We start from the raw sequence: 16,739 nt of genomic DNA, 5'->3' as shown, positions 1-16,739 counted from the left end.
GTCCTATAAATAACTCACCCTGCATTTATTTCTGCTGTCTGGCACTGTGTCCTATCCTCTCTGTAATCTGTAGGATTGTTGAGTCTTACCGATGCATTTGTGTGTTCCTGTGTGATCTGCAGCTATCTCATGTAGGCAGCTGGATGGTACATTGGTGGATGTTGTGCAGTGTCTGAGGTCTGCGGGCAGTATGCCCGATGTAAGCCAGTCCTGCCAGTTACCCTGCAGGGACGACTGCCAGCTCACCAACTGGTCCAAGTTCTCTCCCTGCACCTCGGACTGCGTTGGGGTTCGAACGCGGAGGAGAGCTCTTGTCGGTAATGAAGACGCATTTGTTCTCGATGTTGTAATTTGTTTGTGGAGTAGCGGTTAGATGATAAACTGGCTAAAGGCCCGAAATGTCCTTGTTTTATTCTTGCAATTAGGCTACGAGCAAGCCTGCTTTCATCCAGACAGGCATTATTGCCAAATATAGATGCATTTAATGCAAATAAAATACTGTTTAAGTCCAGGCAATAGGATCTGGCTGCCAATGCTGTCTTATGGCGCTTTTCCATTGCATAGTACCCCACGGTTTAGTTTAGTTTGGGTCGGGTCAGCTTACTTTTGGGAGCTTTTCCATTGGGTGCAATACGTAGTACCCGATACTTTTTTTCGTACCACCTCGGTTGGGGTTCCAAGCGACTCGAGCTGATACCAAACGTGACGCGAAAACACTGTAGATCACTGATTGGTCTGAGAGAATCGTCACGTCATCGCTATAATGTAAATATTAGCTTTAGCTTACTGCTAGCTTGCGCTGTCTCAAGCAAACATGTTGTTATCTGTGTTCTGCTATAAGTTTCCAAACACCCTTTTAACGATGAAAAACATCCACAGGTTGAGAATCCGGGACACCATAACAGTTTTTACCAGACTTGCAGTTTGTGGCGGCACATTCGCGACGTGCACGTCCGCATTATATATGCTTAAATGCAACTTGAATGGGGCTCAGCGGAGCGCCGTCGACTGACGCCACGGGTCGGGTGTTTGAACAGAAACTGTCATGTGAGACAGAGGTAGTTATAAACGCGATGTGCAAACATCTATTTGTGGTGGCCAATTTCAATTTTGTGGCAGACTGAGAAATAAATGAATGTATGAGAATGTACAACAACGCTCTCACGTGTATGATGTCACAGCAGTAGGCAGCGTAAATATAACGACACGCCTATAATCCCTCCCACTCCGAAGTGATACTAAACTCGATGGAAAAGCTAACCACGCCAAAGTGAGGTGAGCTGACCCGACCCAAACTAAACTAAACCGTGGGGTACTATGCAATGGAAAAGCGCCATTAGACACATGCAGTCTCACACATGCATTGGTTTGTTATTCACACCCTGATGCGAGGCTTGTCAGTTTCAGTGTGCAGTTCCCATTTTTAACTTTGTTAGCCAAGATAGAAGGCTTTTAAGCATCATTTGTTATAACCCTGAGAATCTTAGTTTAACTTATTGTGTAAAAAGTTATGCATGTGCACTTCTTGCAGACATTCATGTGGTGTGCATGTATGAGTCTGCTATGCGTATGTGCATGCATGTGCATGTGTGTTGGCAGTGCATATTTGCATGCATATGCATGTGTGAGTCTGCAGTGTTTATGTGCATGCATGTGCAAGTCTGCAGTGGGTATGTGCATGCATTTGCATGTGTGAGTCTGCAGTGCATATGTGCATGCATGTGCATGTGTTAGTCTGCAGTGTGTATGTGCATACTTGTGCATGTGTGTCTGCAGTGCCTATGTGCATGTGTGAGTCTGCAGTGTGTATGTGCATGCATGTGCATGTGTGAGTCTGCAGTGTGTATGTGCATGCATGTGCATGTGTGTCTGCAGTGCGTATGTGCATGCATGTGCATGTGTGTCTCCAGTGCGTATGTGCATGCATGTGCATGTGTGTCGGCAGTGTCTTATGTGCATGCATGTGCATGTGTGTCGGCAGTGCCTATGTGCATGCATGTGCATTAGTGTGGGAAATACCTATGTGCATGCATGTGTATGTGTGTTGGCCGTGCCTATGTGCATGCATGTGCATGTGTGTCGGCAGTGCCTATGTGCATGCATGTTCATGTGTGAGTCTGCAGTGCGTATGTGCATGCATGTGCATGTGTGTCGGCAGTGCGTTTGTGCAAGCATGTGCATGTGTGTCGGCACTCGGCAGTGCCTATGTGCATGCATGTGCATTAGTGTGGGAAATACCTATGTGCATGCATGTGTATGTGTGTTGGCAGTGCCTATGTGCATGCATGTGCATGTGTGTCGGCAGTGCCTATGTGCATGCATGTTCATGTGTGAGTCTGCAGTGCGTATGTGCATGCATGTGCATGTGTGTCGGCAGTGCATTTGTGCAAGCATGTGCATGTGTGTCGGCAGTGCCTATGTGCATGCATGTACATGTGTGAGTCTGCAGTGCGTATGTGCATGCATGTGCATGTGTGAGTCTGCAGTGTGTATGTGCATGCATGTGCATGTGTGTCGGCAGTGCCTATGTGCCGGCAGTGCCTATGTGCATGCATGTGCGTTCATGTCTGCAGTGCGTATGCGCAAACCTGTGCATGATGTGTCTGCAGTTATGCATGCATGGGCAAGACCCTTATTAAAGAAATAGTTCACACAAAAATTTAAATTACCCCATGATTACTTAGCCTCAAGCCATCCTTGATGTATATGATTATTAGTGGTGCAACGGATCGCAGTTGATCCGTGATCCGTACGGATCACGACCCACGGTTCGGCTCGCATGTGATTCGCGGATTAATACGCAAATTTAAATAGGGAAAGTTTATAATTTGTAAGTGTTATAAAGGTTTGCAAATGTTAACATTCAAGTGATTTTAAACAGTTTAACTGCAAAACGGCGCTAAAGTGATCAGTTTACTTTACGCACAAACGCACGCGTGCGGTTAAATGCGTCCGGTCCAGCTCGAGTCAGACGTAATCATCCTTCAAAGATCAGAACTCTTGATGTTTAAATTTCAGAGAGTTGCGCTACTCTCTCTCATACTTTAGTGTATTAAAATATATTTGGCTAATAGAGCAATGAAAAACAACGTAAGGTTTTTATGTGGGACGACTGTAATGCTGCGCCGTCTGTAATTCACCCTTTGTCTGTGTCTGTGCGCTCGTTTAAGGGGACTCGGTAGTGCACAAACAGAGAGATGCAGTCTGTGCACATTTGGTCTTAAAGAGACAGTAAGCTCAATTGACCTACTTAAGTCTGTGTCATTAATGTTAATCAAACAACCCAAGACAAAGAGAAAATCACTTCTGAAGCTTTAAAAAAATAATAATTACATTTAATTAATACAATAAATGCAGTGTTATTATTCATTTGATTTCTGTAAATAATGATTTTAGACCTTACTTAATGTGCAACCTTGTTCTTTTTAGAAATGTTTGTAATTTCTTGATTTGTTATTAGAATTTTCCCATACTTTTTTTTGCTGATCCGAAAAATGATCCGATCCGTGCCTCAAAATCCGTAATGTGATCCGAACCGTGAGTTTTGTGACCCGTTGCACCCCTAATGATTATATATATATTTCAGACGAACACAATCAGAGTTATATATAAAAATGTCCTGGCTGTTCCAAGCTTTTAAATACTAGTAAATTATGCTTCTGATTTGAAGCCCAAAAAATCCATCTTTCACAGAAGAAATCCACACGCAGGGGGTTAATAAAGGCAACAGAGAGACGTGCTCTGTGTGGCACATGTGAACCCTGTTGTAAGATGATTTTTGTGCACAGATCTGTGATTGTTTCTACTGTACGTTAGATTGATAAATAAGGGCCAAATGTGATTATTTAATACATTGAATTGCAAGGTATTACCTTCGTATCATGCCCAGCCACAAGCAGATGTCAAATGGAGACAGGATGTGTAGAGGTGACCGCAGTGCTCATGATTCATTCACTAGTGAGTTTAATTAATGCTGTAATCAACACTTCCTCCGATTACAGGAAAGAGCAAGAAGAAGGATAAATGTAAGAACAGTCAGATGTACCCACTGAGCGAGACCCAGTACTGCCCGTGTGATAAATACAACGCCCAGCCGGTGGGGAACTGGTCTGACTGTATTCTGCCTGAGGGTCGTGTGGAAAGCGCTTCGGGCATGAAGGTCCAAGGAGATGTGAAGGAGTGCGGGCAGGGGTATCGTTACCAAGCCATGGTGTGCTATGATCAAGACAACAGGCTTGTGGAGACCTCACGCTGTAATAGTCACGGTACGTCTCTCTATGTATGAGTCACTTTGCATCGTGTCATATTACTACCTTGGTTGTGCATTATTTTCTAATAATTAAACGGTCCCTCATCAATTATTCCTTATTTACGACTATTAGGACATGTTTATCAATAGCTGTTGTTTTTGATTACCCATTTGCAAATACTGTTGATAACCCAACCCCTAATATTAATGTGTATCCTATGCAGTATCTCGAATTTATGTTTTCAAAAAAAAAAAAAAAATCCCACTGTGGTCGATCATTTTATCTTTTGATGTTTAAATATTTTGACACGTTCCTTGTAAAAAAAAAATTTTCATGCCTTAAAATAGCTTGTAATTAATTTGGCATACGTGTATCTATGAATATGCAAATTAGCCCCGCCTCCACTCAATCACACCAGCTTTGACTACCTGATCCACTCGGACAACACGTTGATGTGATTGGTTACAAACATATACTGTAAAAAAGATGGGTTACGTGTCTCTATAGATTTCCATTGTAAAAAACAAAATGGGTGCTGATATGTTGTACGACATTTGGAACGAGAGTCTGCGCAGTAGGGATTGTTGGGTCACTTTACCAAAATTATTACTAAAACAAACATTTAAAAGTATACCAACATGATAAGAAATAACTAAAATAACAAAAATCATTGTTGAGAAAACATTTTTTGCCCGCATCTTATTTGGCTAACGTCCCCACAAGGAGAGGGTGGGGTTTATGACCTATACTGTGTTTTTGAGACAAAAAAAGCTTGAATGCGTCTGGCAAATATTTTATTTTTATTTAAGGTTTAATTAGAGGTTCCGGAATTGTCTGCATGCTTTCAACAATGCAGTAGGAACACCACAATTGTATATACACATCAGAGCATCCTCACATGTTCCCGTTGCCATGACGATAAGCACATTTATTTGCTTTGTCCATTGTGTGAGAATCTGAGGGGTGTTTGCCCGTGCGAAATGTGCCATCATATGCAGTTAAGCTATTCTGATGGGTTTAAGCACATTGATGTGCGGTTGCTAGGGTGTGTTGGATAGTTGCTAGGCAATTGCATATTGCACTCTAAAAATTCTTAGTGGTTTTTAGACCTATAGTTGGGTCAACCATGGACAAAAATTGTTGAGTTATAAATAACCATATGGTAAAAACAACCCAGCATTTGAGTTAAAATTAACTGTTTTATCCAACTATGGGTTGAAAAACCCAACATTTTTTAAGAGTAAGTCAAAGAAACTTCCCAATCCCTGTGATATTCTGCTCACTAGGTAGAGCTGCTTAAATAAAAGTCTTAAGGATTTTGCCACCCATTTTATAATCTGCTGTGGTGATAGCATAGCCCACCTCTCCGAAAGCCGCACGATTCATGATATCATTCATGCTTATAGCACAAAAGCTGTTTTCTACATTAAATCATCCTACGCAATGTAAAGATCATTTGGTGAAAATATAACCTTGATATCTTTACTATTGACTGAGTAAGGTCATGTCAAAGATTGAAATCGATGTAAAATGAATGAGTAAAATCAACCTTTGATCCTATGGTCACATAAAAGGGAACTGGAGGTGTAATGTACAAACTCAATGCTTTATGTGTGGAAATGTAATACAGTAATTATAGTTATGGGTTTGAATGAGCGATAATAAAAGCGATGCTTGCATAGCAGACAATTGCTAATAAATGATGATGAAGACAATTCAAGGTTTTTCTGGTGCATCAGCACTCTGTGATAAAATCTGTGAAACAAGATCAGTTCAACGACAGTGCTAACAGTTGCCATGAGAAATGTGATTAAGGTTAAAATAATTTTGGTAAAAGGCTCAAATGCTCTTTTATTTAGTTATGTCCTCCACTTTATTTCCCAGTAGTTCAAAGATTTGAGATTTCAGCTGTGCAATTGAAGTTATTTGCCAAAAACTCCTGCCTCAGAATCGGATCTATTCACATCACAGATATTCTCATAAGTACTCGCAGGATATCAAACTGTACCCAATTTATACCGCCCTTGACAAGAATTGGTGAATGTTCATGTGGCATCTCTGAGTGAATATAGGTGGAAAAAGTGATGAAAAATAATTGTCATTTAGGCATTTAGCAGGTGCATATCCAAAGTGACTTCAAAAGGTGAGAAAAACTCTTTAAATCGATCTGATGTGGTTAGCAGGGAAGCGCTTTCTCTTAAAGGGATAGTTCAGCCAAAAATAATATTAAACCCTTGATTTACTCACCCCCAAGCTTTCAGAGATGCATATGTCCATCGTTTTCAGACAAACACATTTTTGGATATTTTAGAAAATGTTTTAGATCTTTCAGTTAATTAAATGTGAAGTCACGGGGTCCACGACCTTCAAGTCCAAAAAAGTGCGTCCATCCTTCACAAATTAAATCCAAACGGCTCCAGGATGTTAAACAAAGGTCTTCTGAGGGTTATCCGCGCGGTGTTGTTGTAGAAATATCCATATTTAAAACTTTATTAACGAAAATAACTACCTTCCGGTAGCGCCGCCATCTTAGTCGCGTCCTCATTCAAGATCAGAGCTTTACGCAGCGTACGGAGGCTACTCTGCTGCTGCTCTGTGCCCCCGCTCTCCGAATTTGTCATACGTCACTAAGAAAAGTGCGTACACTACGCTAATACTCTCTCCTGAATACAGAGGAGTCTAAAATGGCAGCGCTACCGGAAGGTAGTTATTTTCGTTAATACATTTTTAAATATAGATATTTCTACAACAACACCGCGCGGATTACCCTCAGAAGTGACATACTTATGCAAACACCAAATCTAACCCTAAACTGAAGCGAAAATGGTTTGAAAATAGGAAAAAGCAGTTGAGTAACCAATCCGTGGAAGAGCCACGGAAAAAGACATTCCGTAGCAGGGCCATGGAAAAATGCGGAAATCCGTGAGAATGCAACGGAAAAATGAGCAAAAATGCATTTTGCTTGAGGTGCTGCTTATGTTGACCATTTTAAATCTTTTTTATGAGGACACTTCCTATTTAGTATGCAGTCTTAGAAGGCAGCTTGGTTTTAAAACAGAGCCATCATCATCCTCTCTTTTTCGCTGGGTTAATCATTACAGTTCATCTTAATAGGAAACTCTGTCTGACAAGTTGCCTTAGGCTACTGAGGACATCAGTTGCGACTCATCTCTCTTATCTCAAGAAAAAGGAGAAAACATAACTGCCTGTTTGTTCCCAAGTGTTTTCTGAATCTGTGTTTATTAAAGGAGAATTTAATTGGAATGCTGCTATGAACTTGTAGCTTTCCGCTACAATCATAGTTTTCTTTTAGTGTGTGTTTGATGTGTGCCATTCACTTACACATAACCGCATGTAAATTTTTTTAAAGGTGCCAAAGAATGCATGGAAATAATGAGGCTGTTTACTCTTGGCATTAACATGCGTTTTCGTCGATTGGATCACAAGTGGACGACGCTAATGCCAGGTGTAAACGGTGTTCAAAACGTTTTGAACGCGTCCACTTTCGACCACTTTCAACCACATCCAGAGGTAGTTGAAACCACTTTCAATCGGATCGCTTTGGAGTTGCGGAACGCAAATGTGGTTGAATGTGTTTGAACAGCCACACATGACCGCCTTCTCTCCGCCCATTTATCTAATCTGAGGTATTAAACACAAGTGTTACGTCTTTTTTGACTTCTGGCGTGAACATACGGTGAACAGCGCTATTTTTAGCCTTTCATTGATAAAACTACTGCGGGTGTTCTCCGTAGTTTCGTTTTGAAAGCGTCAAAGTTGCGCGATCCTATTTCATCAATTGCGCTGAAAATTCAGAGAAAGCTCTAACATACACACGTACAAAACACTGTGCAGCATGTTTACTTGCTAAACAAGCAGCGGACTCTGACATAATATTAGTTTGCGTCCATATAAACTCATAATTACTCCCGCTCGCGTTTGAATGACAGCAGAGAGACTCGCCCACCGTCTCACGGACCGTCCCCTCACAGTATACGGGACAAAAGCGGTCGAAAGTAGACAAAAGAGACGGATTTAAATACCAGGTGTAAACGTGATGTGTCTCTCTCGTCCACTTGTGATCATTGATGAAAACACATCTTAATACCAAGTGTAAACAGCCCCAATCTGTTAAATTGTTCTCTGATATCTACACATCAGGTATGTGGCTTTATTAAGTGCGAAGATTGTCCAGAAACATTACATGTTCATTTACAACTCTTGCCTTTATCTTATTTGAAAAGGTCATGAATAATAATGTTTAGCTTAAAGCTAACATATAGCATTAACTAGCATATAGTGCTAACTCGGCAGTCAAAACTTTGTTTTTAGCATTTTAGTATTTTGGTACACACATTTCAAGCTCAAATTTGTTGCTGAAGCATGAATATATCTTCTCTGTGGGTGAAAGAAAATGGTACAACATGAGGGTAAGTGATGACAGAATTTGTTTTGGTTGTTGGATGATATCTCACCACGCTGTGTGTGCATAGCAATTTTGGTGTCGCCCGGAGTCAGGATTCCAAAAGGATGTGGATTGCATTGAAGGAATGAGGTCACAGTAGCCTTAAGACGGACACAAGGAATAACGCAAGGGCTTTGGCTTTGAGGTCTGCTCTACCACTTCTGAATTAGCTGTAGGGATAAGTCGGCTGTATGTCAGGTCAAGGGGTGAGCACACAGGCGCTTCTTGTTTTGTCCTTCTAGAGGGTGTTTACCCTGAATAAACAGTGTAACAAGCTGACATCACTTTGAAAAGGCTTGGCACTGGGCTATGGGTGTATGAGAGAGCTTGATACAGAAGCAGGGTGATGCTGCGGGATATTTTGGGTCGCTGTGGTTTCGTTCCCCGAGGATCGACTCTCCTGTCAGCAGCGTGTCAGGTCCTGGTTAATCTCTCTGACGGAGGAGGAGAAACTGCGAAACTCACCCTGGACCTCTCCAATTAATTGCTTTGATTTTTCAATCACCGTCCTTATGCAGAAACCCCTGTGGGTAAATGCAGCACAACTTGTGTTCCAAATGCTTGTTAGAAGCACAGGACGTGCCAACTTTGGAATGTCAGGTAGAGGGAATGTGCTGCTTGTTGTTTTATGTATATTTCTCTACTATTAAAATGGTCTTGTAGCTTAGCTGCAAGAGCATAGAAGTAGCGATGGGTTATAGGTTTGATGTTCAGGGAACCTTTAAATCTGAAGTTTAAAAGTATTTGATTTGATTTGATTTAATGGTTTATTTAGAAGGGGACAGTGCCATTTCATAAAACACATGAACAAACATGGTTAAAAAAAGCCAGAATTAGTCAAAAGGCTATTTTTCATCTGTAGTCCCCTGGTCAAGATATAAAAAGCATGAAAATACAAACACAAGTAATGAAATAATGAAGCCTTTTTAAATTGAATATTTTTTTTACAAAGGTACACTTTAAAAAACGGCAGGTTATTTTCAATTGAAAGCATAATTGTAAGAAAAATATACATTTTCAATAATAATTTTTTTTTGTCTACTTCTAATCTTTATAATAAAGCTGTGTTTTGAGAGATTTGAAGTACTTTTGTACCTGTTTACCACTAATTTCCTCAACTACACCATTTTCTTGCATGAAAAATATCAAATTTTTATGAAAATTCACATAAATTATGATCTAAATTTGATTTAAATTGTTTTTAGATATTGATATAGGTGTTAGGTGTTGAATTCAGCAATCGGTTTTTAGAAAAAAAAAACATAAAATAATTACTGTTTAGGAATTAAATCATTTCGACCAGCAGATGCCCACAGAGACCCATTAATTTTACTGGATATGGACAACTGCTCAAATCACTACTTTAGTGATACATTTTGTGAATTTATGTTTATATAAACAATAGAAAGGACATTAAAAAAGAAATATTATTTCAAATAGTAATTCTTTATAGTTTTTGATGCATTTTGAAATGTCGGTTTTTACAAAATGTCACAGAAATTTGACTGAGTGTAAGTGTGTGTGTGTCTGTGTGTGCGTGCATTAGGTCACACCCCTTTATATGTTATTTTCTGCATTTGTGACTGATTTTATTTGCCAAATTCCATACAAATGCTCTCTGTGGCAGTCATACCTGTGTGTGTTTGTATGTGTTTGTGTGAGCATGTGTTTTTTGCTTTGCATTTGTGCACAAGTACCAGGCCTTCATTTCTGTGTCAAAATTTTCAGATTTATCCTGGATTTATTTATATTTATTTTTTGACAAATGGAAAAAAATATTTTTTGCATTTTCCATTCACTTTCAATTGGGGTCATATTGACCCCAAGGGACAGATTAATGACATTTTTTTACATACCTTTAGAACAACCGAATCAAGCCTAGTTTTTTGTGTATGTAAAGATAGATTATTTAGGAAAAGTCACAAAGTTTTTAATCTCTGAGATGAAGGTAACCTTTTTTAAACCAATGAAATGTCGTTTGGGGTCATATAGACCCCAAGGAACGTTTGAGGGTTAAATAGGACAAACTAAACTGGTTGGGTTGTAATTTAACGTACACTCTAAAAATGTATGTTTTTAAAAACAACTAGGGCTGTCAAAAGATTAATCGCGATTAATCGCATCCAAAATAAAAGTTTGTGTTTACATAACATATGTGTGTGTACTGTGTGTAAATATTATGAATATATAAATAGACACACAATCATGTGTATATTTAAGAAAAAAAAATTATATTTCTATATAAAATATTTATATTTCTATATAATATAAATTATATAAATGTATATACAGTATATAAATGCAAATATTTGTTAAATATATACATGAATTTGTGTATATTTATATATACATAATATTTACACACAGTACACACACATATTTTATGTAAACATAAACTTTTATTTTGGATGCGATTAATCGCGATTAATCTTTTGACAGCCCTAAAAACAACACAATCAGACTACTAGACACATCTCTGTGTTATTATTGGAACTACACATTATGTGTTATACTTTTATCACAACTTGTGTTGTCCCTTGTATTTTTTTTTAACAAAAAATCCACACAAAATGACATAATGTGTTCAACAGCATAACACAAAAATGCATAGCAAAACACATCCTTTTTTAGAATGTATGCTGGGTTGTTTTAACCCATTGTTGGATCAAATATAAACATTTTCTGGGTTAATTTTGTTGAGTTATTTTAATTCCGGTTCCCATTTTATTTATTTATTTATTTATTACATGAAAGACAGTGCAACAATAATCTTATTGTACAAATTCGTTAGCATACATGAAAATGTTTTATCCATTACGATCATTAAAATTGAAAGATGAAATGTGTGTTACTGTTAAAGGGGACATATCATGAAAATCTGACTTTTTCATGTTTAAGTGCTATAATTGGGTCCCCAGTGCTTTTATCAACCTAACAAAAGTGTAAAAGAACCACTCTGTAACTTAGTTTTGGTAAACTATTCTCTGCAAGCACGTAAAAATAGGTCCCCTTGTGATGTCAGAAGGGGATAATACCGCCTCTTAATTGGCGCTATCCAACCATTGCACTGTCAATTAGTGCAGAGATCATTTTAAAGGACACACCCAAAAACGGCACATTTTTGCTCACACCTACAAAGTGGCAATTCTAGCATGTTATCATAAATTATTTATGGGGTATTTTGAGCTAAAACTTCACATATGTACTCTGACACCAAAGAATGAAATGTCCCCTTTAAACAATTGTCATGGTCTATGAAGTAGGCTTGGTTTGTTATTTTTTAATAATTATTTATTTATTTATTATGTTTAATTCAGGGTGAAATGTAACCTGTACATGTTCTTCAGTTACAAGAGGTTGATCTGTCAGCTAACATAAAATTCTGATTCGTGATACTGATTCGGTTATCTCACAGTTTCTCAGTTACTGTATATTCAGGGTCCAAAATTAACACCCATCAAGTGCCAAATGATAGTGATAATTGTCTCTGGTAAGTAAATGAAGCGATCCAGTTGGCTGCTACAAACACAATAAGAAACAAAAGATTGACGCCCACATTTTTCTTCTCGTGTAAAAAGAGAAAGAACTGGCAGCACACTCCCGGTATTAAAACACCAAAAACAACATCAGAGGAACAAACGTACAATAACTTCAAAATAACAATAATTTTTGAAACAGGTGGTGTTTCACAGAAAATCTGGCTTGTAGTCTGTAAAGGAACACAGTGCCTAATGTTAAAAACAACTAAAATTAATGTCATTGGGACAAAGTTAAGTATTCATATGAAATTATGCACAATACAGTTTTATGATCTGTAAGGCTCAAATTCAGCTAAACCAGCCTAAGATTAGGTTTTAGCTGGTTAAGATGGTGTAGCAGGCTGGTTTCAGAGGGGTTTTGCCACTTTTTTAGGTGGGTGGACACAGCCTGATCTCACGAGAAATATGACATATTTTACGAGTTGGCTAATTCGTATCAGTTCATACAAAAGGTAATTGTGCAAAATCGTACAATTCTCATGAAATAAAACTTTGAAACCGAACCCCTAACCCCAACGTCACAGAGGTCAAAGCAAATCGTACCAAACCTTACGAATGTGCTCATATGAATTGATACAAATTAGCCAATTCATGAGATAGCATTGGTGGACCAGCTTAAACCAGCCAAACATGTTCATCGTCATTTATTTTTTACCCTTATTATTGACAAGTTATCTAGTCAATGGCAGGGAAATTGTTAAAGAGTAAAAGTAGTAATTTCCCTGCCAATGATGCTTCCCTGACCTATTTTTACGGTAATCTTTAATTCCGCTATTATCCACTCGATAATATATCGATCTCAAAATATTGCATTTATACCAACCACTTTCTCACTTTCTGTGCTCAAAATCCCAAATGCTGTTTATTTTAATTGATGGAGGTTCTTTAAACTGAATTTAAAAAAGCTTTTTGACAAACCAGCTTTAAAAGTATAAGCACCTGCCAATACAATATTATAATAATGTCTGGTTCAAGATAGGACAATATTTTTGGTACTTTATGTTTAGTGCACAGATACAGTATTAAATTGTTATGTAATCTTTTGTTTTCATGGTTTTGCTTTCATGTTTAAAGGCCCCAACGATTTTAGTTACAGTGCTTTCCAATTCTGTGTACAATATGCATCTAGTAGACTTTGTGTTGCCCAAAGCTGATGGCATACTGTACTCTGTTTTCAGGTTATATAGAGGAGGCCTGCATTGTTCCCTGCCCTTCCGATTGTAAACTCAGCGAATGGTCCAACTGGTCACGCTGCAGCAAATCCTGTGGCAGCGGGGTCAAAGTTCGCTCCAAGTGGCTCAGAGAAAAGCCGTATAATGGAGGGCGACCCTGTCCCAAACTGGACCACCTTAACCAGGTACAATCTCTGGTAACTATACAAACTAATTATAACATGTTTGAGCACTTACTGATCTTAAATGTTATACACCATGGGTCTTCAGCAGGGGGTCCGGGATGGTGGGGGCAGATATTTTTTTTTAATCAGACCAAACAAATTTTTATTCAGGCTCGCCGGGACTATGCATATAGGCTTATGAATAATGCATTCATATATTTTAAAATATAAAATGTAATCAAGGATCAGATATGCATTTCTTAACAAGCATGCGTGTTCATAGGCGCAATTTCTTTTTTCGCTGGTGGGTGTTTGTCACAACGTCAAGCAATGCTTAGGTTACTTAGCAAAGGCAGACGCTCTGGAGTGCCCAGTAATTGGAAAAAAGGAGGAAAGCGGCACGATCGAGTTTTCCGCATGGTTTTAGACGGGTCATCATGGTGGTACAGCGCCATTGCGGTGGTGCAGCGCCATCGCGGTGGTGAAGTGCGACCCGCGATAGTGTGTACTCACAAACAATGAAAAATATAAAGTGCAATTTCATAACAACAGTCACAGCCCTAGTACCGCCCCAGTGAAAACTAGGGACCATTGTTAAGTCCTATCAGTGTCCTTTTTTGTTGTATGTTATACAGTAGTGTACAAAAGTCACATTGGTATCCCCACCATAATGGTTTTAAGCCAATTATTTGTATTTTTCGCTGTAGTGTGTTATTTGGACATTTAAATGTACGTTTCCAAACATTCCTTGTGCCGTTATTTGTAATAATCAGTGCCAGCAGGGAAAGGTACATTTCAATAAAATAAACTGAAGATTAAATTGGCCCTAACACAGTATGTGTGTCTGAAGATCTAAAAATATGATCACAATTCATTATTACTTTTGTCCATTCATCCCTTGCCAACTTTTGTTTAAAAGGGACATTCCACTTTTTTGGGAAAAATGTTGAAAAACATTTGATTCTTACCGTTTTGAACTCCATTCAGCTGATCTCTGGCGCTACCACTTTTAGCATAGCTTAGCACAATCCATTGAATCTGATTAGACCATTAGCATCATGCTAAAAAATAAGCAAAGAGTTTCAATATTTTTCCTATTTAAAACTTGACTCTTCTGTAGTTACATCGTGTACTAAGACCGACAAAAAATTAAAAGTTGCGATTTTCTAGCCGGATATGGATAGGAACTATACTCTCATTCGGGCGTAATAATCAAGGACTTTGCTGATGTAACATGGCTGCAGCAAGCATAGTGATATTACGCACTGCCCGAAAATAGTCCCCTGCCATTGAAAGTCACCAAGGGGAGTATTTTCGGGCACTGCGTGTCTTAGTACACGATGTAACTACAGAAAATCAAATTTTAAATAGGAAAAATAGCGAAACACTGGTAATTTTTTTGCACGATGCTAATGGTCTAATAAGATTCAATGGATTATGCTAAGCTATGCTAAAAGTGGTAGCGGCAGACCCGGAGATCAGCTGAATGGATTTCAAAACTATAAGAATCAAATGTTTAACTCTAGGGGAGCTGGACAATGAGCATATTTTCAAAAAAAGTGGAGTGTCCCTTTAATGAATACCGTTTTAGCTTTACACTTTGTTGCAAATCGGCTTTGGTATTTATAGACACGGGCAAATGTCCTTTGCAAAAAAAAATTTAACTTATTTGGATAGGTTTTCAGTAGCTAAAAATTATATTTCTAATATAACTTCTATTTAAAAAAAGGATAAAAAAGTATCACATTACAGGATGACTGTTGAGCTCTTCTTAGTTATAGTTTAATTGCTGAAACTCTTCAATGGAGTGGGTGTTTTTTACATAGAAAAATATGAACTATATTTTGTCTCGTCTATTAACACAGCTGTATTTACACTGCAAACACAGTTTTATGTTGACTTCAGGCAATGTTGAACATCTCTTTTCTCTCTCTCTTTTTCTTCTCTGTTAAACTCTGCATGGCCACAGGCACAGGTAAAAGCACTTTCTTATTTTACCTCTTTTTGCTTGATTGAGTTAATTTGATTTTTGCTTTCATGTTGTTTTAGTAAACTTGAATATTTTAGCCAAATTATCTTCAATGAGAAGAGTTTACTTTCATGTGGTCAGTTTAGTAGTCGTGTTGATGCTCTTGTGAATGATTGCTCATTTCATACTTCAGGTTTATGAGGTGGTGCCGTGTGTCAGTGACTGCAGTCAGTACATTTGGGTAGCTGAGCCCTGGAGCGTCTGGAAAGTGAGTAATGTGGACCTGAAGGAGAACTGTGGTGAGGGTGTACAGACCAGAAGAGTCAGGTGAGATTTCCATTAGCTCACTGTAAAAAATGTCCCTGTAAAATAACAGTAAAAAGCTGGCAACAGATGCCAGCAGTATATTGTTATTTTTACGGTATTTATACGTAAAATGACTTTACGGTAGTAGTCTGTAAACCAGAAAAACTGTATTTTTCTGTGATTATATAATTTACAGAAAGACGATATTTTCACACCAATTTGGCGTTTAACTCTTTCACCGCCAGCGTTTTTAAAAAAAGTTGCCAGCCAGCGCCAGCGTTTTTCTTGATTTTCACAAAAGTTTAATGCCTTCCAGAAAATGTTCTTCTTTAAATATATAAACATACAATATACCAAATGAAAGAACAGACCCTCTGCTTTCAAACAAAAAAAAAATTTTCATCCTACCTTCAGTGGTTCTTTTGTAATCAGCTTTTGAATATGGGTAGGTTTTTGCAAAAACACCACATTTTGAGCAAAAAGCAGAGATAATTCCATTTTTGTGACGGACTTTTCATAGAGATCCCATTCAGAGCGATCTTTAAAACAGACACGGACATGCAGCAGCTTGCCATAGGGCAATACTTCCGGGTTTAAAAAGTTGCGGAAGTGGACCTAGTGGATAATACAGATGTGGCCTTTAAAAATGCGCGTTTCTGAGAGCAGAATGCCGCGGAGACTTCCGAAATTCTGCGAGATCCCGCAGAAGGGGAGTTCGGTGGGGGACGCAGGAAATATAAAAACCTGTAGAGGGCAGGCGTGTTTCATGTAGGCCATACTGACGACAATGTGTGTGCTCGACTTCATGCTTAGCGTATACTGTATGATATTGAAGTAACATGACACGGATTATCAATGTTTAGGCGATAGACTT

At 38.5% G+C, this 16,739-nt stretch overlaps 1 protein-coding gene across 1 annotated transcript in view; it reads left to right on the top strand.

Moving 5' to 3' along the window:
* Positions 1 to 16,739, top strand: part of thsd7ab (thrombospondin, type I, domain containing 7Ab) — a 153,186-nt gene that overhangs the window by 104,652 nt on the left and 31,795 nt on the right. The window contains exons 13-17 of the mRNA XM_065298878.2: positions 123 to 317; positions 4,002 to 4,265; positions 13,433 to 13,611; positions 15,560 to 15,565; positions 15,753 to 15,886. Coding sequence (XP_065154950.1) covers positions 123 to 317; positions 4,002 to 4,265; positions 13,433 to 13,611; positions 15,560 to 15,565; positions 15,753 to 15,886 — 778 coding nt within the window. The remainder of the gene's footprint in view (positions 1 to 122; positions 318 to 4,001; positions 4,266 to 13,432; positions 13,612 to 15,559; positions 15,566 to 15,752; positions 15,887 to 16,739) is intronic.

Source organism: Paramisgurnus dabryanus, chromosome 13, assembly GCF_030506205.2.
Source record: "Paramisgurnus dabryanus chromosome 13, PD_genome_1.1, whole genome shotgun sequence".
In the NCBI taxonomy this organism is placed as follows: Eukaryota; Metazoa; Chordata; class Actinopteri; order Cypriniformes; family Cobitidae; genus Paramisgurnus; species Paramisgurnus dabryanus.
The sequence above is the reverse complement of the archived record's forward strand: the minus strand, read 5'-3'. Positions and strand labels throughout refer to the sequence as shown.